Below are 25,631 nucleotides of genomic sequence, written 5' to 3'. Positions count from 1 at the left end.
TTAGAAGTCTTGTTTATTCACAGTGAATTTTCCATGTACCTCTACTTTGTGAATACAAAGTGTTCTAATATATTTACACTATGAAGTTTAAAACACAGTGTAAAAAGGATAAACCTCTTCAGAAGTTACTGCAGTTCTGTTACACTTTCTATCTGAAATACTGCCATGCAGTGTTCTTACCTGCATCTTGGTCAGGGGGGAAAAAATGCTCTTTTTGCCAGTGCATATGTTTTCTATACTGCTATACAACTCCAGCAGGTCAAGGCTTAGCTTCCAGAAGTACATTTTCAGATGTAGTGTCCTCCTGGGCTGGAGTGTGTTAAAGTGGGAATAGCTGGGGTGGCCTCAGGACCCAGCAGGACTGCAATGGCCACTGCTGCCTGCACCAGCACCCTTTTTTGGCAGCTTTCATAGCCGTAATTTTAAGGCCATTAATATCAGATCCATTTCATGCAAGTGATGCTGAGAGTCTTAAGCCTGTCAATCAATACAGGGCTTATTTAACAAACAGTCAGCTAGGGCACTATAGCCTAATCACAGCCAATGTTTGTTTTCAGAGTGGGTTGGGGATGGACAGAAAGGAAGGAAAAAGAGCACAATTAGACTAGGCTGTTTTTAACTACATTGCAAGCTATTTAAGACTTTTTAAAAGTGTCTGAGCACTGATCTCTTCTAGAGATGCTTATTTCTCACCAGTACTGTTAAGGTATCGTTGACATAAATACAAACTCAAGTAAGAAAACACTGCTGTTTATATCTACAATAATAAATACACTTGGGCTTCAAAAAGCCAAAAATATCTGGGCTCTTTTGCATTTCCAGTGGGACCTTATCATCACCTGAACTTTTCCCTACTTTACTTTTTCTCTACCTGAGCTCCAAACTCCTAGCATCAGCATTTTTGCCAGTGCCTGTCTTACTCCACCTGAGCATTTTTAATGCTCCTCTTTAAAACAGCTGAAGAGAGGGTTTCTGAATAACATGAGCCAGGGAGTTGAATGTACCATCTTCTTGGTATGTCCCAAGAGTAAAGCAAAAGTGCTAAAGCCTCTGCTTTATATTTTCCATGTGAACAAGCAAAGAACTGCTCTGAGTTTGACCAAGCACACACTGTCCTAAAGAAAGCAATCTCTCTGGTTGCTAACAGTAGGAAAGAGATGCTACAAACAGGTGAACAGTTCCTTTGTTTTGTTTTCATTTATGCAAAGAGATTAAAAAAACTACAGTTATCTGTGCAAGTCAACCTACAAACCTATCCCCTTCTCACCCAGAAAAGAGATGCCCTATTTGCTGACAAATCTGGGTGGTCTCTTAAAAGGAAAAGCAAATTACAGAAACTCTTCTAATGGAGCCACCAAACTAAAATCCTTCCTTCAGTCACTTGGACAAACTTCTTCAGGCTCCAGGTAGATTATTTAAAATAGACAATAAACTAAGGCTTTGAAGCAGCCACATGCTTCCTTTCCCCTTCAACACAACAAATGCCTTCCTCAAGTTAATTGTTTCTGATCCTGTCTCTAAGACTTTAGTCCCAAGTGTATTTACCTTAATGAGACCACTTATCTCCAGAGCAAGTGGGATTTTTTGCACTCTCCATAGTCTAACTCTGTTGCTCCAGAGGAATATTTACAGACTAAGTGAAATTTTTTTTCCCACTGATTCCTCATCACCTCCCAGCCAAATTGCTGGAGAATTTACACACATGTTGACAGATCATGTCACTGGAAGCCAACACACAATTTCTTTTTGCCAAGATTATAGGCCTTCAGATTGTTCTTGTCTTGAATGTATTTTAAAAACAAGTTGGAGAGGTGTCTGAATTATTATACTGAAAATTCCTTTAGCACAAATACTATTGACAGAGAATCTTTGTAGTTCTGCAGATCCCCTAACACGTTTTAAGAACTTACTGTGTTACACCAAATGGAGGAAATAAACAGCCAAAGATGGCAAAAACTCAGTCTCCAAGTTCTTGGGCTAAAACATCCTGAATGAACTTCAATGTACGCTGGTACAGGAAAGCATCCTTCTTCTTTGGCTTACAAATATTTAGATGATTAACATCCACTGGTATAATGTCTCCAATTCCTAAATCTGGGGAACAGGAAAAAAAAAAAAAAAAAAAAAAAAAGAAAAAAACTACCATAGTTCATAAGAAAAGCAAAAGCAAAAAAAAACTCACAAAAGCAAAACTTCTTCAGTTTCATTGTTTTGTCTGTTATTTTGCAATGTGCTAAAACAATCAACACAGAGTTACTGTCAGAGTTTCTGCTTACAGACAATTTTGAAGAATCAAAACTTCATTTACCAGCACCTGACTGACAGCAAACTCCTGACTGAAGTTTAAGCATTGACATGAACATGGATAGGGTTTAATCCAGGGTATCCATTTTCTGATCACCACTACAGCATTTATTCGTTCCTGACAACTATCACCACTGGAGAACGTTCCATCAGGAATGCTGTGACAGCCTCATTCCAGTTTATTATCTATTCATTCAGCCTCCTAAGGAATCCTCCATTTATTATTTTTTTTTTTTGGAACTCCATATCTTTCACCAAGTAAAATTTGGAGCAGGATGGAGGCTTCCTCTCATGTGCCCAAGCATACATATTAGAAACAGTGAGCATACTGCTTGCCAGCCTGTGCTTTGAATAAAACCAGTGGCGTGGCACTGAATAGTCATGTAACCTTTAAAGGCTTTTGAGAGGTCATTTGCTGCTGCATTGTGTCATCTCTAGAAGAGGAGAAACACACCACAAAAGTAGAAGTGCACAGTGCTTATTTGTGCATTGTTACCCAGCCCTCTCTCTCATCCTCATCTTATTTTGTTAAATTAAAAAAAATAAATCCTCCAGTTTTTTTCAGTCCCCACCAATGAAATTGCACCAGAACCATTTTCACAACTACATACTGAAAAATACTGCTAAATATTATCTCAGGGGTGAAACAGGGGTGTAGAGTCCACCTTTTCCAGAGCAGCAAACCTTGGATTTAACCCAGTGGATTTACCTGGTAGAAAGCCTGACTTAAAACCCAACAAAGCAATGGTTTCTGTTCTAGCCTTAAGGGTACCTTGGGCCATGGAAAAGAGGGTTTTCCTCAGGGAAAACTTGGAAGTATCAGATTTAAAACAATTCTTGAAACTGAACAAGAGAAAGAACTGTCTGGCTTTCCCTTCTCCTACAAAAGGCAAAAAGATGGGAGGGAACTCTTCAGAAGGAAAACTCTATTGCTTGAGTACCTGAGATATAGAAGATAAAGGATTCTTAAGACTGAAAAACACCTTTGTGACTTTCTCCTTCCATTAGAAGTTTGCCAGTTTTCCTTCTTATTTTTAAAGGAGGAAATAGCTGGACTTTGCAGGAGCTTCTGAAACACTACACAACCTACCTATACAAGGATAAACAACTGTTACTCATAATTACAAAGGAAAGGACTACAACAAGGTACCATTAGACTAGGGCCTACCCTACTTTTTTCATTAAGTAAGTGTTATTTGCATTTAGAAAAATCAAAACAAACAATTGCTATTCTAAGATATAAATGTAGCTGATTCTGATCCCAGCAGGGAGACTAGTTTAAACCCCACCAAAAGTATAAACAAAAAACCCCACAGCATAACATGTATTTTTCTAGATCTTTCTGCCACAAGATTTATAATCCTTCCTCATTATCAATGCTTACATGAATTAAAATGGCTATTTGACTTACTTGCTGACTCCACAGGTACAACGTGCAGTTTTATCATGCTGCCTATGTGTGTTGGTAAGGTTTCTGCAAAACTCAGCACTGAAAATTTCTTGCCCTTGGCAAAAGACAGGAAGTCATCATTAAGCTCTTTAAGGGCAGGAGAATCTGAGAAAGAGCAACATAATTTTTGCAGTGTTATCTTGAACACAAGATTATAGCATTTGTCTGGCAAGACTGCATTCCTAAAGAAATGTTTCAGAAAAATTAATATTGCAGTAAAAGAAGTAGCATTTTTTTTGGTAAATTCCTTTTCCAGCTATGATTTGCAACAATTATTTCTGCATGCCACAGAATTTGTTAGAAGGTAAGGGTTTGAAGGCCAGTTCATCATGTTGAGTTACTAGATTGCTAAATGGCCCAAACAACTCCTCTATAAATTTGTTCTGACACCCTTTTTTCCCTTGACTCTGCAATCAATGAAGCAGCTACTCAGAATTACTTACACTAATGCAACACACAACCCAAAACATAAAAAGGAGCGCTATTGTTTTTATCCAGCTTTTTCTGACACCACAATAAAAAAAAGCATCACAAACAGATTAGCACAGATCCCCGTTGTCAAATGGTAGGAAAGTGAGCATACCCTTGCTGAGTTCTTTAACTTCCACAGATGGAAAGAGAAGATATCTGGCATTTATAGAATATTCAGCCAGCTGGGAACCGTGGTGAGGAACACTATAAAATATGATTCCTTTGGTGTTGTTTACAATTTTATCCATTTCTGGATTCTTGGAAGCATCCACCAGCATCTTTTTGACTAGAAGACCTGGCAACAGACACTGAGTTATTACAGGGATTTAAACTACTGTGAAATTAATGACCATACTGTATCATCCATGAAACCACTAACTACATTCTTGCCTCAGTTGATTAGTTCTTAAGTTTGTCAGATATGTAAGAGAAAGTTGAATGAAAAACACCCCACACCTGAGGAAGCATAAAATACACTGTCAATAAAAGATGCAAATCAATTTTTGGCTTACTTTAAGTGTTGCTAATGACATTTATATATGCTTTAGCATGGAGAAAATTTTGCCTCTCTATTCCCACTTACGTGAATTTCAGTTCATCGATTTTGTGATTTTAAGTCAACACAGTAAAAACAAGGAGCAATAAAAATCCTTTCAAAATGCATATGCTGTTGGATATAATGTATTCTGAAAGTAGAAATCTATTTTCCAATTATAGATCTTTGAAAATTTTTTAGGTAAACTATTATGAGTAATTGCATTTCAGACTGAATTTGGTTAACAGCTTATTCTGGAATCTAACAGTGAATGAATACTTAATATCAAATAGGCAACGTGCTTACCACCCATGCTATGTGATACCCACACCAGTGGTCTGTCTCCAATTCCAGCAGCTCTGAGCTTCTCAAGAAGCTCATTGCTCCTGTAAGCAATAGACTTCCTGTGAAAAAAAATCAAACACAAGGATGAAGCATGACAGGTTAAAAGGCAATGTTAAAACAGAATGAATTTTCAGCACTGCATGTTTATGAAAGTCAAGTAAGTACATAAACCAGAAATTACTTAATTATTGTTGCTACACTGAAAAATGCCCAAAATTTCATTAAGGTTAGCTTTGCAAGAACAACAAGAACTGAGCTAAATTCAGTTTCTTGATCTTTCTAGCAAGTTTTATTTTGATTTCATTCACCACTAATTTCCTTTAGCTTTAGTTCAACAAATTTTGTATGGAGCTTTATCATCAATGCATAATGAACTTTATGCCCTGAAACAAGCATACACCCAACATCTGACAAAAGCATACTCAAAATGTGGAACAATGTACAGGAATTTAATAACTAAGTGAATGATCAACCCATACAGAAAAAGCAGACATAATGATTGTTATACTTTCCAGACAACAATCTCCAAATGCCTTGCACTGGGGTAGTATATAGGCACAATAAACTCCACTTTGTATCTGAAGATCTTGAGCTCTGGAAAGGATAAGCTACACATCAGAGGCTGATAATGAATCTGTGGCACAACCAAAACAACCAAGGTAATTTCCCAATTCAAATTTGAAAGTGCCATATTAATATTGCAGTGTAACACAAAAGGCCATTGGATAATGGAAACATCAGAATATTGGGGCTACCTCTGTGCAAAGCAATTCACTTAATCTCTACTGGTTCTCAGCATTCTCACTAGAAATTGCTTTTATAACCCATATGAAAAAGGAGGCTCAAATGAGTCTCTTCAGCTGAACAATAGGCTTAGGATAGCTCAAAGACATAAAAATTCATTTTTGAAACACTGAATGAACCTATACACCTGAAGCAATCAAAATTGTGATTCTACTGCTACATTGTTGTTCCTGCTGTCTAATAATATTGATATCTTTCATCTTGTATTATCAAATTATAAAATAATCAAATCCAATACTTGGGTGACTAGCAGGTAATGCAGCTTTCCATTTTGTAACGAAAAAGACACGACCTTTACAAATACATACTTGTTTCTTTTTCAAATTTTCTTCCAGAGCACAGATCTTGTGAGAAGCACTTGAGGGAACTGGGGTTGTTTAGGCAGTAGAAAAAAGGCTGAGGGGAGACCTTATCGTTCCCTACTGCTACCTGGAAGGAGACTGTATTGAGGTGGGGGTCGGTCTCTTCTCCCATGTCACAAGCAATAAGCATGAGAGAAAATGGCTTCAAGTTGTGACAGGGGAAGTTTAGATTGGTTATTAGGAAAAAATTCTTCACTGAAAAGGTTGTCACTGGAACAGGCTGCCCAGGAAAGTGGTGGAGTTGCCCTCCCTGGAGGTATTTAGAAGATGTGTAGATGTGGTGGTTATGGACATGGTTTAGTGGAAGACTTGGCAATCTCAGGTTTATGGTTGGACTTGATTACCTGAAGGGTCTTTTCCAACCTAAACAATTCTATGATTCTGAATGGTTCATATGCTGAAAAGTATATGTCTCATTGTATCATGAGTATAAATGTATAGTACAGTCATTTTTTTGCTGTGCTTATGAAACATTTTTGGGTTATTTTAAATTTAAATATTCCCCTTGGGATATAAAATTGATGGTACGATAATTGAAGTAAAACATCAACTAACAGCATAACTTTGTGTCTCCTCTAAAAATGAAGCAGACCTTCTGTAGCAGAACAGTCTGTAAAAATTTACAAAGTTGCCACAAGTAATTATCCATGAGGCTAAAAAGCTCAAGCATACCATGACTGTAGCTACTGTTTTTCCAAACTTGATTTTCAAATATAACAGAAAAAGTTAAATTTACTGTTTCACACTAGGTGATCCCAAGGATCAGCTTTACAGGTCTCCCTCCTGCCTCTCCTCCAAACTGCAGACCCTACATTTGTTACCTGTGAGCCTCAACAGGACATTTTGCTTTCCAGTCACTCAAATGGGTGTCATATTCCACAGATATGATTCTAAGGGCAGGACAGTCTGAGGCCAGCCATGTCTAAATTACAGAAAAGAAAAATCAAAGGCACCTTATAATTGAAGTATTTAACAAACTCTTGCAAGCAATTTATCAGCAATGGAGCAAAGACATGACTATACAAAGTACATCTTACACCTAGACTATTATTCTTCTATTACACGTTGGTGATCTCTAGCCTGCTCCCCAGACAGAAAGTAGACAGAGGATGGGAATGGAAATAGAACTCGTGCGTTCCTAGCTCCCTCTCCTGGGTGAAACAAGAATTACTAGGATTACCAACAGGACTGAGCAGTTCAATTTTTTACAGATATATGGGTATTTATACCAATACGAGCTACTTGAAATAGTAATTACTTATTTAGAGACAATACTGAAACAGCAATCAGCCAAAATTGAGCTACTCAGACACCTATGTAAGAAAGGATGCTTAATTTAAAATGTAATTTTGTGTCTTTTTCTCAGCAGTAACATTGCATACATTTTAATTTTTTTTTAAAATGCTACTTGTACAACAGATTACAAGTCCTTTTACTTAAAAAAGACAACTGCCAGACAGTGTAAGCCTAGCTTCTCAGGACAGCTCTCATTAATGAGAAAACAGCAGCCACCTGTGAAAATGCTGTTGTCTTTTTACCTTTGGCCAGCACTGGCTATAGTCCTCTTCCTCTTCAGAAGCCTTTTTATCCAAACTCCTATCAATGTCTTGCTGTCGCCAGGTTTTAAATGCTGCTCCCAAAAGACCATGAACAAAAAGGACATCTGCTCTGACAGGCTGACTGATACAGAAGAAGAAATTTTTAAGGTATGCATAACACATAGTCTTTTAGCAAATCAAAGTTACACAGAACTTTTAACCCAAGGGATGCCAAAATGCTATTTTTAACACTCCATGTCTGAGACTTCTTATCTTATGGACAGTATTTCATGGCATTTCATTGTATTTCAAAGAGGATACTGAGATCAAGACAAAAACCAGGTATATACCCAGAAGAGAGATTTAAAAAGTACAGAAAGTATCCACCTCACAAGTTGTATTTTTCTATAATGAAAAACACCAATCTCCAGGTACTGTTAATGCAGCTGGGTAGTTCCAGCTTTATCATCAAATTACATCTTCACTGCAACCTGACTAACACCAATGACCCAGGGAACAGTTGCTACATACCACATTGGAGACTGCTTCAGTCCCAGATACACAATCACTACTACAAGAAGCTGAAGCTGTAAATTTACTGCATCTTAGGCTAACGTGTTGCTGCCAAAAGAAGAATTACAAGGCATTGCATTCCAAGAGAGCCAGTGCAAAGGTTAAATGACTGCAATGCATAAAAACCCATAATTCAACTCATGAATTGGGATTGTGTTGGGATTTTTCCATACAGTAGAGAAATACTTTCAGTATTTCAGTATTTCAGTTCTAGACTGCTCCAACCACTTCTGTTGCTCTCCTGTTTGAGAACCTAAATTCAGTCCTCTCAACCCCCCCAAAAAAACAGGAGGAGCAGCTGACATCAGTACAGCAGGACTCTGACACCAGCTCTTCCCCAGTTCTGTAACTGGACAGTATAAAAAGTAACACAAAGACAGCATGTACACTACCTCTTTCTGCTTTACCTGCTACGGTATTGTGGATGCAAGATGTAAACACCATCTGGATACTTCTCTTCCACTGTGTCCCTGTCAAGATTAGCCAAAGCCCTGGATGCATGAGAAGACTGAATGATGTGTGGGGATTTCATTACTTCAGCAAGGACAGAAACCCAACCTACATTGAAGAAATAAAGTGGCAGGTTAACTAGTTAGAAACATCATCCAAACAAAAGAATTCAGAAACACCCTTCAAACTGTTCTTGTGAAAATAGATATTAAAATTTAAGAATGGTAACATCAAAACAAATTATTGCAATCCACTCTCTTTACTATATGAAAGCCAATGCGAGGTAGGTGGAACCTCCAAGCTTTAGAAATCCAGAAAGGAGGCAATGTATTTTACTACTGTTCAGCTTATTAACTGAAGGAGAACTTCTCGGAAGAAAACGTATCAGCAGCTCAGTAAAGTTGTCAGAGAAAGAACAGATCTCAAGTCTCTTTTTGCAGGTGAGATGCAAGAAAGATAAAGAAATGTTGCAGAGAGAAAATGAAGCTTAAAGCATAAGACGGACATAGAAAACAGCACACAGCAGTAATGATGTAAAAACTGATGCATGCTGTGAGACTACAACCATTTCTAATTTCAAAATCCAGTGTGTAGAGAACTATTTAAGGAATTAAAATGTCCCTGCTATTCTAAAAAACAGTACACTCTGTATCTCTAAGAAACATAAGAGAATTAATGAAGGAAATCTTTGATACCTTCAATAAAATTTCAAGCCTCAGCTACTTCAAGAAAAACCAGGCACTTATAATACCTTAGTTAAAGTGTAAAATGTAGGGTTTTTTGACATGGATAGGGATATTCATAGAGTACCAAGAAATGCACATACATACATTTCTTTCAAATCCTGATAAATCTTGTTGCTGCTAGCAAGATCAGCCTATAAATCTCTGTTAAAGTCAAGCTTGTAAATAAAGCCTGGAAAGACTTTGCAGAGAGATTTTGAAATGGAAGCTGATTTGAAAAAGAAGCAGCAATTTATTTCATGATTACTGTTTCAAAATCATGTACAACATGTTGCTACTAATATAGCCAGTAAGTCACTCATTCAAGATAGTTCACTGTGGATTGAGGAGAATGACTTGACAAGTGAGTTCTGTTTAAATTCAAGCACTTCTGAGAACTGTTCTGGTTTTCGTTAAGAGTTGGGGTATTTAAATTACATTTCTAAGCAGAATACATGTTAACTACCGTGCAAATCTTCCTTAAGAACACTATCTAAAATCAGTTTTCAGTTTTCCAAATACCATGAAAGACTGCCAAGCTTGTCTGATTAAAACTAGCAAGGTGTCTGGTTTAATATTTCTCTTAAAACAAGCCAAGATAAAGAGTCAAAAATAGTGTTAAGAATCCTGCCTATACTACTACACCATGCATCACTGTTTTTCTTCCTTATGCCAGCAGTTTTTGCAAAGAAAAAGAACCTCAGAATGTAAGAGTGGTACTAGAATTCAGACCAAAGGCCTTTGTAGTCCATCTGTCTTTCTCCAAAAGTGAGCAGTAACAGAAGTTGCAGAACAATGAAATAATAGAGCAATAAAGGGGCAACCAGCTTGGCTTATGTGTGCAGAGCTTCATGGATTTTTCTTTCCATTTATTTGTCTAATCATATTTTGAAGCTTTACACTTTCAACAATCACACTATTTCATGGCAAGTTTTAGTTAGGTTATGCACTGCATGGAAAAAAATAGATTTGCTTGTTCTGCTTTTTGATAATTTAATGATAAAGAACCTTTGGTCTTGCATTATAGAAATAGCAGATGGCCACTCCCTCTCTGCCTTCTCTATGCCAGTAAGGACCTTCCAGAACTCCACTATACTCTCCTTTGGTTGCTTTTTCCATATTAAATGTCTTAATCTAATTATTTGTTCTTTACACCACTCCAAATTTGTTATCACCCTCACAGTTGTTCCCTGTGCCTTTGCTACTTCTTTTTGCAACAGGAAGATTAAAAACGCACACTGCATTTGAGTCAGATACTAGCTTGGACATATACAATAGAATATGAATATTTTTTTTTATTTATTTCTTAATAAACCCTTTGGAATTACATATTTGGCACAGAACTTTCATTGTGACATTTAGAGAATGTTATAAAAGGGGCATAAGAGCAACATTTAGCAGAAATTACGAGCCTAACATGAAATAAGGCAGGGCAGGAGGCACATTGCACTTTGTTCCAAAAGGTAAAGACTGTAAGATAGTCTGCTCATTACAAAACTAAAACACAGTCAATAAAAATAATCTACAAGGTAGATGATCAGTAAGGGTAGGAAACTCAAGATTTTTGCCAGCAATGTGAAGGGAGCACCAAGCAGTTCCAAATTCTCACCATCCATCACACTCGTAATACCTCTGTAGTGCTGACATACACTGGCAAGAGAGCATATAGGAGTTTTTAATCAACAACATCTAAACTGTTTCTATTTTTTAATTAAAAAAAAATAAACCACCTCCTCCAAATATAAAACCCACACCACTACCATGACCCTTTGCATTTTTCAAAAGCACCGAATCCTCTGAAAAATTTAGAATAGAAATCTGACATTCAGACTGCTTGCACTTGTGCTTTCCTTTTACCTGCACGTACTATGGATGAATGAAGACGTTCATCCAAAGCCATATTTCCAATAATTCGAATTATGTTCCTTTGTATTTTTGCAGAATCTTTACGCAGCTGGTATATCCTCTGTAGAAGCTGAAGGCCTCCTTTAGCTTCAATTTTATCACAGTTAGAAGAAACCTAGGATTATACAGTAAGTATAGTGACAAAGAGTTGATGTTCTGCAAAAAGTTCTTTAAGATGCTATTAATACACCACTTAAGGAATTTTAAGGAGCTGATATGATGCAGAGCCCTATTACAACAGAAATTCTTATTAATGCAGCATCTATTATGCCATGGTTGAAGAGGAAGTAAATATTTTAATGCTAATTGCATGATTTCTGTGGACTGCCAACCCAAAAGATGCTGAGTACCATCACTTCAATCTCCTTCAACTCTGACGGAGATGAAATTGCTCTCCACTTGGTATGATCAAATTTCAAACCAAGTTTGAAAGTTAAAGCACTATCTCAACTAGAGCTACTGTCTTTCTGTTCACCACATAAAATGCAATACTTACAACCCCTTCTCTTTGAAATGCAAAGGTATTTCTTTATTCCAAATAGTACTGCTGTCATTTCTGAACTTAAGGGCAACAAGAGATTCTGGTCCAAGTAGATGACAATATATTAATGAGTTGTAGCATCAACTACTAACACTGGCCAAATGCTTATGATTTCAAAATGTTGTCTACAGTGCTTAAACGTGTGCTAGTAATGAAACCACTGATGTCCTCAAGTCTGTGGCATTCAACAAAGACAGACACACACTGGAATCAGCACACCCACAACTTGTTTAACATGAAAATATGGAGTATTACAAACCCTAGATTAAGTCAGAATTTCTGTGGAAGACATGAAAATGTGAAAGGAATACTGGCAAACTCAATTTTTTCCATTTATGCTACCAAATACCAATTTGGCATTCTTAACACTTTTTCAGTGTTCTGGGCTTCCATGCAATTAAGTGCACACAGAATAGTGCAGCAGTAGGAAAAAAGAATTGCTGTTACACAGTCCTCCACGGTCCTCATCTGTGTCTGCAAAGAAGACACTGGTCCTGAGAAGAGGCACCGTGCAGCTGCTGTGCAATATTCCACTCAAGGGCAGTGACCCTTGAAGGAGGGGCCTTTGTGAATAGTCAGAGTTTGCATTCCATTCTGGCTTCTGATTACAGTGAACTCACAAGGCTCCTTTGCTTTCTGGAAACCTGTCACTGGGCTTAGATTAAGAACCATAAGAAAAGACCACGTGCAAGCTTTCTGAACTGATGTACACCAACTCGCACAAATCCACACATCTTTTGCACTAAGAATTTCACATCATCAGTATCTTGCTTACTGAGAAGCTGCAGAGTGGGAACACAAAGTGTTCCTCTCAATATCTATCTCAATGACTTGGAGCATCAGTGGGAGGTAGCCCTACACAGCAAAACCTTGTTGAAGCTATGTGGCCTTCAGGCATTCCCTCCTGCTTTTCTGTGTCAGAGCTACTTGAAATATGCATACAGATAGAATACAGGGGAATTTATACTGGCTAACTAGAAACAATAACAACATTCACACACATTTCCTGGGAGGAAAAAAACAAAAAAGAATTATGTTGCCTGCCAACTCTTACCAGTCTCTGTTGTCTGAACAACCTTACAGAAGGAGTGCAGGGTAGGAGACATGGAAATGGCAACTTCTTCCCAACATATGAGACCATTAGAAAGGAATGTTTATAAATGTAACTTTTCAGTTACAGTTTAAAGGAAAAGTTACCTTAGAATGCTGTACTAAAGCTTGCAAGTAAAAGAGTTCCACGGTCTCTGATGGGATTTTACTCAATGTCTCACAATATGGCAGGCCATTTCCTCCAAAACACCACAAGCCTCCCTGAAATGAGAATCATTAAAAATTATACCACATTCCAAATAGCTACACAAAATAAGCATTTCTAAATTAAAACATTAAGTGTGCAATGTTCTATAGAAATTGCTGTATAGTGCACAACTTGCATTCACTTTTCAAAATGTACAAAGTACACCACTGTATAGCATAAAAATATCTACTATTTTTAATGGAAAATATTAATTAGGTTTTCAGTCAGTAGTCTCCACAGTCTATTAACTTCAAAATACAGAATAAAGAGAGAAAATTTAGGTTTTTAATTTTGTTAATGGATGTCTTCTTTTAAGATCATTTGCTTAAGCATAAAAAAGCAAGAACCAGACTGCATCTAGATTTCCAGTTGCAAAAATGGAGGAAAAAATGTCTTCAATATGTAGAATAATCTTGAAGACCTCTCAACCATGCAGCAGCAAGAGCAGCATAACCTCAATAAAGAACAATTTTCTAGAATAATGGGATAATCAAAAGGCCTCCATATATGGTGTCTTACCAAAGCTCCCTTTGTAGCAAGAGCTCTAGCTGTGAAAACAATAAAGGAGTCATAGAGTAAAAATGTTACACATAACTGTGTTACAGAAAATAGTTACTGCACCCTGAAAACTCTAAGAAAAGCCCTTCAAGGCATCGTTATTAAAATACGATGGTATTTTTTTAAATTGTATCTTACATTTCCATGTGATATAATAGGGGTTACTATTTAAGGTATGCTAACCACTTATCATTGCTAGTAAGACTTAAGAGAGGTTTGTTCATCCCTGTAGTGAAATAACACTCAAACAATGGTAGGATGAAATGTGAAAAAAATCATCTTATAAGCACAGCAAGGGTAAGGATACATTCTGGACAAAATGTTACAGCAAGCATTGCAAGTAAAGACATAACCTTTCACTAGAACTAGTAGAAACTGAGGAAGATAAACAATCTTTCAAGCAGACAGACTGTATTTAGAAGAGATTTTATAATGCTTTACGGTCACAAAATCTCTGTATTTCTCTTCCTCTTACAATGCTCAAAAATATGGGAATACGTTTGTATCTCTGAGCTCTGCACAAAGAGAGAACCCAAATCATCCTATTCTGCAGGTGGAACTCACCCTTTGTGCAGCAAGAGACTGACTACTCTCACGTAAAGCAAGAGATGTGAAGTACTGGACACATGGATCAAGACCAGCCTGAGGTAAAGATACTAACAACAAGCGAAGTTCATCTTCGAGGGGATAATCCTGTGAAAAGTAAGCACAAATAGCTTTTAGTCCTGTTCAAGACATGAAGCAAAACACAGAAAGATCAGAAATGATGAAATAAGCCACCTTAACAAGGCCATAAAATGAAAAATAATGGACTTGAGTGCTCCTGCAACTTTGGTTTAATAGTTGCACCTGTAACAACTATGGAAACTGATATTCTAAAACCACTTAGTGATGAAAAGTAAGCTTGAAACTCCACATTCTGGTGACCTTACTTACAGGCCCAGAAGGGCAAATGAAAAAACAGTTTCTCTTAGCACAGGAATCTTTAAGAGTTCATCCTTACCTAACAGTAATTTTGGTGCTACTCCATTAAAACAAATGTATAAATCAGTAGTAAAAAAAAAACAAAAAAACCCATTTCTTTAAGCTTTCCTCCAAAAAATTTTAATACAGTCGTTCATCCATGGTAGGTGACAGGAAAACAAATTAAACAAAGTAATTTTATTTGCCCACAGTCATGGAACTTGTAGTTACTCTAATCAGAGTCAGAGACCTATCTGATGTGTAGAGCAACATCTGCTGCCACAATGATTTGCTTCAACTTCCTAAGCAGCATATTGGGAACTCCAACCTTCAATCACCTCCCAACCATACTACTGTAAAAAGAAAGTAAATACAGAGCTATATACTAGTATAACCTAGTACTCCAGGACTGACAGGTACAGATCCACTATCACATAATGCTACAAAGATAAGAAAGCAAAAACTGAGAATATCACTGTCAATTAAAGCTGGTTTTCAGAGTTTGATACAAGTATTCTCTGATGGGGACCTTTACCAGCATTCATTTTATTAGCATTACAGAAGACCTCTTATATTGTGCTATGTGCCAATTCTATTTAATAAAGAAGCTTATATAGTAACACGATTCTGAGAACCAACTTATATGTACTTAATAACTGACATTAAACCAAAACAAGGTCAGATCTATCCAAGGCAGATTTGCTGGTACCCAAAAGCTGGCAATGAAGAGGGGGGGCTACAGTAGACCTGGTCATACAGAAAACAACAGTGGTAGATCTTAATGTAAGTAAAGTGGATGGGGAAAAGCTTCATCTCCATCTCAGAAACTTTGGAAGCATTTGGAAATTTACAGATTAAATAAAGCTATTACAGACATTCTGTGTTTGCTTATCTGATCAATCTCAGTTAATGTATGGAAGCACAACATACATCAGCTAAGATCATATATAGTTAGTTTTCTGTTGGAATACTATTCAATTAAATCTAATAAGTACTGTGATAAATGATGTTAAATAAAAGTTAACAGTAGTAACGGTTCATCCCCAAACACCTTCCTTAACTTCTAAATTCATATGTAAGTGGATTAAGATGTCAAAAGGAGAAGACAGCAGAATTTTTGGTGAAAGACAGTGAGTATGTCTATACTAGTATTCAATGAGTTGGAGGAATTTTTTAAAGCAGCAAATCTGCCCTGTATCTGCACTTGAGAACCACATGGTACACTCAGAATGTTTCCCTTATGTACACAGTGAAAGTTAAAGGTGTTTGCCAGAACACTATCTAGAGCACCACGCTAGCAGTGAGGATGAAAAAGCCTCCAGGACTGCTCAGTCTGCATAGGATTCTGTCAGTATCAAGACAATCTAGGGTAACATAGGACTGCTTTGCACCACCTATTAGGTATGTGACAGGCAATGCATGCATCAGACTGATAATTGGCTCAAACTTCACTACTAGGAAATGTTTGATGTGGACATGTAGTCCAAGAACCACAATTAATCAACCACCTATTTCTTACTTCTTTCCATCATGCTGCTCACTATATTGATCTTAATCTTGCTATGTATTAGTTACTTTAGAACTCCATTATAGTATGGTTACCAACAATGAAAGCAGTAAATAAATAAATAAATAAATAAAAGCAATCTAATACCTGTTTTGCATTTACTTACATCGTTTATTTTCGGCAAAGGTGGTGGAGGCAGGAAAAAGCGAAGGTCAATGTCTTTCGATCGAGCCAAACCAATAGCAGTCCTTTGATCACAGGTTTGGGCAACTGTACCATACTGATAATCTGCAGTACAAGAACTTCAGTGTTAGGGTTAAAACTAATGTTAAATACTTGGTTTGGTTTTAAATGCAGTTTTTCTACAAGCAAAAGCAAGCATTCGGTATTGCCACTGTGAAAGGACTACAAAGACTATAAAACACAAGCTTAATGCCCCCTTAACTTTTTCAAAGTTAAAATTTGAAAGGCATATTTTTACCTGCATACTGTATTAAGTAAAGAAAAGCCTTAGGTCCTAATCTTGCATAGACAGAGACAACTAATTTTAAACTATGCAAAAGCTATGTTTCAATGAAGTTGTTAAAGTCACAAGATCAGATGACCTTAATAAATACAGTCTGAAGTATCCCTTCCTTACTGAAGATACCAGAGGCTGACTTTCAGTTACCCTACTGAAGGGAAAGCAGATCTTAACAGTAACTACTGTTCCTTCCCAAGACCTACCTACTTATAAACTGAGAGTTACACACTGAGAGGCAAATGAAAAAAAGTGATTCAATAGTTACTCTATAAATTAGTTTCTATCCTTGTTACTGTTGTACAATTCTACAATAAAAGTGACAAGTAATCTGAAATATACTTTTCATAAACAGCCACAGATTGACCACCTTTTTGGTTTTTTGGTGCACATCACTGATAGCTGCAAATTGAAGTTACTGAAGCAATGCTTTGAACATTTACCATAACAGGTATGCTGAACAATTCAGTCCTGTCTGTGAAAAGTTACCACCTGTTCTCAGTCCTCCTTGGACACAGTTTTGGAATATAAGGTTACAAAAGGCCATTTTCTCTCATGAGTTAAGTAACAAGGATAATGTTTGTGAAACATCAGAATACTACAGCAATGAACACTACAAAGAAAAGAAGATAACAAAAAGCAACTAGATTCCCAAGTACTGCCCATCTTGTGCACTGAGATCATCTGCTAAGAGTATTCTACTACAAACAGAAGATGGTTATACTAAATTAGTACACATAGCTTGGTTTGGTGCAGCCCAGCTTTCAAATGTTTTCAAACACAGCTTTTTGATGTAAACTGCTTGAGGTAATCAGAATTTCAGAGGCAACCTATAGATCATATGGTGTGGAATTGCACAGTCAAGTGACTGGATTATCAGAATCATGAGAGTCAAGACTAGAGTGTCATCTAGTTCATATGGACTAGTGATTGAGGGGGGAGGACACACATATATACCTCCCTACTTTTTACTTCAGATTTCAAGGACATTCACTGCTTAGAGAGACAGGGAAGACTTATTACTACCAAATAATAACTAGAATGGAAAATGGCTTACACATTCAAGTCATCTCCCTCCAGTATGTCATTACTACATGTTAACTTCTAAACAATTTTTATCAACTGTACTATGGCCTAAACTCATTCCCATACAAAGTCTAATAAAAATCACTGCCAGAACTAGTGACCTTGCTAGCAGTTCCAACAGAAAAGCTAAGGAACTAATGAACTGCTCTCCCACACCATGGCAGTGATTTAGATTCTCTGGTGGAGAAACAGAGGGAGGCCCACACTGTAGATACACATATCAGGGTACTAGGAAAAAAAAAAAAAGATTCACGTGTAAATAACCCCCCAACATTTCAAACCAAATTTCAGAATGTATTCACACTCCTTGCAACTACTAGCCTTTTTTTCATGTTGGTAACAGACTTGCAACATCTAACTGAGACTTCATCGTGTTTCTGGGATGAATTAGGCTACATCAGCATACATTACCATGCCAGTGACTGTTGTTTGCCAGGTCTTGAACAGCCTGCAGTCGGACCTCTTTGTCTTCTGACTGGCTTCTCTTTAAGAGGAGCCATAAGGCACATTCATGATCTTCTCCATCAAATGTACTGAATTGTTCTTTTACCAGGAAACAAATAAAAGCTGTTATTATTAATAAGCATTTTAACAATCATGTTTCTATTCTCTGAGTTTAAAAAAAAAGTTTCTTTTAATATATGAATATCACTCATTAACAGTAATTTTAATGTTTCAATAAACAGTAATTGTAATATTTTAATATGGAATTAATATAGAAACAATGACTGAATGGCAGGAGTAAAATGCTCTTCCTTTAACAGGATAGTTCTGATTTATTTTAGAGGCACTAAGTTTATTTTTCAAATATATGTTACACATATACAACCTGGCTGGCACTTAACAACAAGAATTGTCAGCTTCCAGCTGGAGCTGGAAATGATCAGCAACTCTTGAGGCTCAGACCTTGAACAATTAAACTCATAGCACCACAGTGGAGGTACATATTTTTATAAACATTTAATAGTTAAATGAGAACAGGCAGTATGCCAGAGGAGCACAGTTTCCTATATGAACTGAAATTCTTTTTCAAATTACTCTAAAAAGCAGTGACAGAAAGTTACAAAAAGACTGTGCTGTTCTCCATTAATATTTGCAATTCTGATGAAAGAATAACATACTTCTCTAAAATTAAATTCTGAAAGTATTTTGTCCTCCAAACACCTTCTATACACAAGACTGGTATAAAATATATTAATCTGGTACCTTAACAGGAAAAAAATCCCAACTCAAACCAAAACTCAAATCTCTTCTTAACCATCACTTTCATCTATTTGAAGAAGAATGGTTTCAATATATAAAAAAGATACAAATAATCTATATTAATACAGAAAAATACAGTAATAGTGTTGGAAAGTTTTTAGAAGAAAATGGACATGTGAGCAATCCTGACTATTTAGCATTAGCCAGAGTGAGCTAAGGGCCCTAAGGCCCAGCTGCAAGGTTACTAAAAGATCAGCTACGGGCTGATAAGGGAGTTGGCAGCAGAAAAGAATAACAGGATGGGAAAGCATTGCATAAACACATAACCAGTTGTATTTAACCAGTTAGATAGTGCTCTGTGGCATATGAAGAATGTGTTGTACCAATCAGCAATATGCTTATGTTATCAGCCTGACTGTATAAAAGGGCTACTGCTGCTCTCAATAAATGGCAATACTTTGATTACATTAATCTGCGTGTTGTCCACTGTGCTCTTCCCAACATAACAGTACCATAATTTCAAACACAAAAGAACGTGTTAAGCTTGTAAGAAATATTTCACTTTCCAAAAGGCTTATGTTTTACTATTAAAAAATCATCATCATAGATAAAGCCATTCTCTCATTACCTACCATTGAAAGGTCTCCGGAAAATTTTAGCTTCTGTTTCTAGAATTTTCCTCACAGCTTTGTGGATTTCTTTTCTGGCTTGGTACTTGATGCCTATGAGAGCATTTTTAAATTACTGGAAGTCTGAATGACAGTTCTATTATATTATTTTCAAATGCATATGTGTGTGTGTGTATGTGTTTATATAAATGAAGACAATTGTAAGGTTTTGCACCTGGGAAAGTATAATATAGGAGTGTAGAGCAGGCTGAGATCTGCCTGGCTACACAGCAGCTCTGTAGAAAGGGACCCAGGGGTCCTGTCAGACAATAAGTTCAATATGGGCAAACAGCTGCTGTGCCAAAGAAAGCCAACAAGATGCTGGGTTGCATCAACAAGGGCATCACCAGCAGAGGTAAAGAAGTCATCATCCTGCTCTACTCAGTGCTTGTCAAACCACATGTAGAATACTGTGTTCAGTTCTGGTCCCCACTATAGAAGAAAGATGTGGACAGGCTGAAGAGGGTTTGGAGGAAGGCCATGAAGATGACCAAAGGACTGGGCAGCCTGTTATACAAGGACAGGCTGAGAGAAATGCATTTATTCACCCTGGAGAAAAGAAGTCTAAGGGCAAACTCATTACCATGTTCCTGTACCTTAAGGGTGTCTACAAAGCAGATCCCTTTCTACAAGGAATCTCATTGAAAAGACATGGGGTAATACATACAACTTACTCCAGAGGAGATTCCCACTGGACACAAGAGGAAATTTTTTTCACAATCAGCCATTGGAGTAATCTCCCCAGGGAAGTGGTGGATTCCCCAACACTGGGCAGTTTTAAGATTCAGCTGGACAGCGTGCTGGGCCACCTTGTCCAGACTATGCTTTTGCCAAGAAAGGTTGGACCAAATGATCCTTGTGGTTCTTTCCAACCTGGTATTCTATTTTATATATATATGCATACATACAGACACTGACATGCACACATACATATATAAGTACATATATATATATATAATTATCTCATATATAGAGAACTGCATGTATAGAAGTATCTTAACAAATCAGACACCAGCTTAAGATAAATTTAGTGACACTGTGAGTAACATTATTTTTGTAACAGACTTCAGAAAATATATCTTTCCTTATATAAGGATGACTTCCAGAAACATTCTATTCTTTTAAAATTCCATTTTTAGAATTCATACAATTACATATATCTTACCTTGATATTCATTTGGATGTAGCGAAGTTGTACGTACATATACATAGGATTTTAGTTTTTCTTGATCTACAGCTTGAGTATCGATTTGCAGTAGCTTCTTTAAGGACAGGACTTCATATGTAATGAATACAAAACCTCTTCAAATAAAAGAAAACAGCATATGAATATTAACTTAAAAAAAAAATTATGCCAAAATAAGCAATCATTTTGGTATTATTTTGGTATTAGATTTTACCAAGTATATATCTGCAGATTATTTTATTTTAGCAAAGTAGGGAGGAGACTCTAAAATACTACAGATAAGCAGTAAACACCAGAAAATATGCTTCAAAATTATATTCTATCATGTCTAAATGTTCTGATATTGTCACGTTTTTTGAAAGATACATGAATTAAAATTTTACCTCCCCACCTAAGTTATATAAATGCTTGTCAGTTACAACTTACCCCAGTATAAGCGATCCCGTTACCTTTGCAATTTTTCCTTAAAGAAAGCAAAAAACTCTTGTCAAACAAAGCTGTGTGCATTACCTCTGTACAAACAGCTAGCATTTGATTACCAAACAGTAAGAATTTCAGCCATTCAGAGTAAGCTTTTCAAAATTTTTCTATTGCTCTCTGTCTTTTGGAAAATGATTACCTTAATTTACACAGAAAACATGACTTGATTAGCATTTCCTGCTCTCCTAAGCAAGATGGTAAAACGTATTCTGGCAGTCCTGTTTACTTAGAATATTGTTACCTCTCAATTACATTAATCGTTTATCTGTAGAAATCAACAGTACACTTTCTCTGCCTGTACCACTAGCATTAATTTGGAGCTCCAGATTATTTTAACGAGTTAACTTTTCCTTATATTGCATGGATATTTCTTCAATGTGTATTAATACATGCAGGGAGTATGTATGCTCTTTGAAAACTCCTGCAGAAACTTCCTAAGAAAAAATATTTTTACAATAATTCTATTGAATCTAACTGGTAAAGAACACAGCTGAATAAACACGTCACTTGCAACCATTTCCCTTTTGAATTAAAGATTCTCTGTCAGATTTGAGCTATTTCTTCAGGACAAAGTCAAGCTGATTATTTGGATGTAAGGATCTCAATACAGAGAAACTCTATTATTACCAGTAGCAAGAACCCAAATGGCACGTATCTCACCTATCAGGAATAATTTCTTTTCCTCAGCATGAACTGGGAGATTTAGCCCACAACCACCACCACCAGGTTCTGTCTTTGTGAGATCATAAGAATTTTTGCATGCAGACAAGAGGCAGCTACATGATAAAGAAATAACTGGCAGAGAAGGATGAAAAGTAAAAAAAAAAAAAAAAAAGCAATACTTCCTGTAGGCCTGAAACCAATTATCCTATTTTTTAAAGCTGGAAATAAACTTGAGAATTGTAAGAATTGTCATTCTATACAGAAGGCAGGAAAAGAAAGCAGAAACTAAGCAGTGAACTATTACCAGGGACTAAGACTGTTGAACTAAGATCAGTAAATAAGGAGGAAGAAACAACAGAAACAAACTATATGGAGGTAATTGTTTCATGGCTCTAGAGGTCAGAAAAAAAAATCAAGATACAAAATGGAGTTTAAGATAGCTTAATGAGATTGCAATTGAGGGGGACACCCTCATCTCATATTCTAATCACAGATAACCTGATAGTGTTATTTTACATTATCACTACACAAAGCAATGTCAGAAGCAGACATTCACTTTAGCAAATTAAAGCTTTTGATCATGGAGTATCCAAGGATTTAGATCATTGTATCAATAATTATTCTGGGCATTGTACCAACATTAGATTTTTCCTTTCTATAAACACCTCAGAACAGTAAAAATACAACTGTACTTACTGATATAATTCCATGGTGGGTGTGTTTTTGTGACTGGACCAGAAGTTCCTATTTGTCTATAGCAAAATATACAGTAAGCAGCCACTGACATCCTGTAAAAAAAAAAAAAAAAGTAACAATTGATTTGAAAATTACAGCAGAAAACTTGTGAGAGTTTTCTTTCATGTCTTTTTACAGAAAAGGTCATAATAAAGGTCATGATTTACAGCAAAGGTCTTAAAAACCATATTTACTTCATTTCACCCCATAGAAAATGCTACAGTTAAAGAAGTATTGAGTTTAAAAGGCTGCACTTCAATTACAAGCAAAGTTTAAATCAGATTTTCATACATCATGTGCTACTGCTGACTTCAGTGAGAATGTAACTCCAATTAACTTCTCTGCTTCTAAGTCTCTTTTACTACTTCTTAGTAGCACTCCCTTAAATACCAGATACAGTCTTATCTCCACCAAGACGTTACTTGACATGACATGTCAAGTTTAATACAACTCAGTAACCAACTGCTTTTTAAGTTCATAATTGATTGTGTGCAGGTAACACTCTTAGTTTGACTGTAAAGGAGATCCACTTTAGCCCACTGACCAAGGCTGCATCTTAACCACTGCACAATGAAGTTCAAATAAAATATAGTCACATGAATACAGGACTGAAAAACCAAGGCAATTTAGGCCAGGCAAAAGCACAGGTTCCTGTTTCTACCACTCAAATATATTTACCATTTTATGTATCAACAAACAGTACTGCCTTCATGTTTGGCTTATATAAGAAAAACTTGTCTAAACTTAGAAAAATACACAAATTTGTCGTGGCAACACACAACAAAATTCTGTACATCTGCTGAAGACTTAATCTCAAGTTTTAACAGAAGATGTAGCATCATAAGTGCAGGCATTATGCCTAAATCCACAAAGAATATTAAGCTTCCATAGCAGTCATGAAACACATAAAAATCTGTTGCCTCACACAGTGCAGAGGTAACACAAAATTCCTATTATATGACAGGCAACATTTTATTCTCTGCATTGATACACTTACGCTGACTGAAAAAACAAGTTGATCTGTTTGAGCAGATTTAAAATCTCACAACTATCCATCATCAATTTAACAACTTACTATGCTGGATACACATCAAATTAAGTCTGTATCACCACAATTACCTCAAAGTGATAAAATACCATGCATATAAATCCTGATCTTGAAATATGGGAGGCTCTGATATTCTCCTTGAATTTAAGGAAAGCTCTACAGACCAAAAAATTAATAGCTTTTAATGTCAGTGTCTGGTTTCTCTAAACAAGGGTATTCTTTTTTGTTTCCTTTCATCAATAAGTTATTCCTCTTTTCCTGTTCTTTGGAGTGTGTTTGGGAGATCTGGGGAAAATGTCAGCATTACTCCAGCCTTTGTCACAATAACAGGTAACTTTTGGGCTTCTGTCATTTCAGTATCACGCTTATCCATTTATTTCAACAGAGTACACAGCACTATGAAACACTTTTAACACAGTAATAATTAGTCCTCTGGAGACACTTCCCACACTTCCATACTCTCTGACTGATCTATGACAGTTCTTTTTCCATCTTTATTCACAGCACCACAGTACTCTTCTGCCTAACCACAGTCTGGAACTGCAAAAAACACATAGTTCAGTGACAGCAGGAGCCACAGTTTCGTGTATTCAAAATATGAACCTGCAAATACCAGAGGCCAAAGCAAGTACCATTTGTTTGTTGCCAGAAACTTCTGTTCAAGTCTGAGAGAACTTATCATACAGGCTCACAGAATGGTTTGAGTTGGAAGGGACCTTAAAGATCATCTGCTAGATCAGGCTGATCAAAGCCCCATCCAACCTGGTCTTGAACACCTCCAGCGATGGGGCAACCACAGCTTCTCTGGGCAACCTGTTCCAATCTCACCATCCTCACAGTAAAGAATTTCTTCCAAGTACCTAATATAAATCTACCCTCTTTCAGCTCAAAACCATTACCCCTCGTCCTGTCGGTAAGTATAAAAATACAATGCAAAATGACTCATTTTGCGCCGTTTCTCAGCTGGCTCAGGAAGCTCTGCAGCCCGCAACACAACCCCATAGCACCATCCCGCCCCGGAGACACCGTGTGGTGCCGGCGCTGCTGCCACTACCCCAAAGAGGGGCAGAAGGAGCACTTGCTGCCTCACAACAGCGCAACCCAGGTGCACTTAAAAACAAGCAAAAAAAAACCAACCCAACAACAAAACCAAACCCAAATCAAACCATTTTAGGCAATGCAGTATCAAAAGGGGCAAGGCGGGAATAACCCCGTGCTTTCCTAAGGGGGAAAATCCAGCTGTTACCTCTGACGCGCTCACACGGAGCGGGTGAAGCCCGAGGCACCACAGCTACTTCTGGAAGGTTTGGACAAGCGCGGGTTTCCCCGTGTCCGTCCCCGGGCGGGCGAAGCCGCGCCGTTCGGCAGGCCGGGGCGCCGCAGAGGGGCAGGTGCTCTCCTTGCTCCGGGCTCCCGGAGCCCAGAGCCCGAGGTGGTTAAAATAATAAATATTAATCGTGGAAAACACCCCGCGAACCCACTCAGGTAAACAAGAACCCCGCATCGACAGGCGGTGACAGCTGAGATGAAAGCCTCCCTCACGTCCCGCCCGCTGCCCGACCCCACCGGGCTGGGCCCTTCCCACCATCACCGCCTCCCCCCGTACCCCCCTCAAGGGGCAAAGGCCGCCGTTACCTTCCGCCACCGCTCCCCGCAGCCGAGCACCGGCGCCTACGCGCGGCGGTAACGTCGTGACGCTACAGGCCGCCCGGCCAAT

At 37.4% G+C, this 25,631-nt stretch overlaps 1 protein-coding gene across 1 annotated transcript; it reads right to left on the bottom strand.

The window, feature by feature from the left end:
- SERAC1 (serine active site containing 1) lies at nt 1-25,592 on the bottom strand. The gene is made up of 17 exons (XM_030447986.1): nt 25,550-25,592; nt 22,828-22,919; nt 21,415-21,451; nt 20,968-21,104; nt 19,767-19,856; nt 18,343-18,474; nt 16,492-16,613; nt 14,420-14,548; nt 13,198-13,311; nt 11,412-11,574; nt 8,790-8,940; nt 7,810-7,951; nt 7,093-7,193; nt 5,067-5,164; nt 4,338-4,520; nt 3,716-3,859; nt 1-2,094 (listed from the first exon to the last, which is right to left on the bottom strand). Exons 2-17 carry the CDS (start codon nt 22,916-22,918, stop codon nt 1,958-1,960), a joined length of 1,971 nt encoding a protein of 656 aa, XP_030303846.1. The 5' UTR covers nt 22,919; nt 25,550-25,592; the 3' UTR covers nt 1-1,957.
- Nucleotides 25,593-25,631: the final 39 nt, after the last annotated feature.

This window comes from Calypte anna, chromosome 3, assembly GCF_003957555.1.
Source record: "Calypte anna isolate BGI_N300 chromosome 3, bCalAnn1_v1.p, whole genome shotgun sequence".
In the NCBI taxonomy this organism is placed as follows: Eukaryota; Metazoa; Chordata; class Aves; order Apodiformes; family Trochilidae; genus Calypte; species Calypte anna.
The sequence above is the reverse complement of the archived record's forward strand: the minus strand, read 5'-3'. Positions and strand labels throughout refer to the sequence as shown.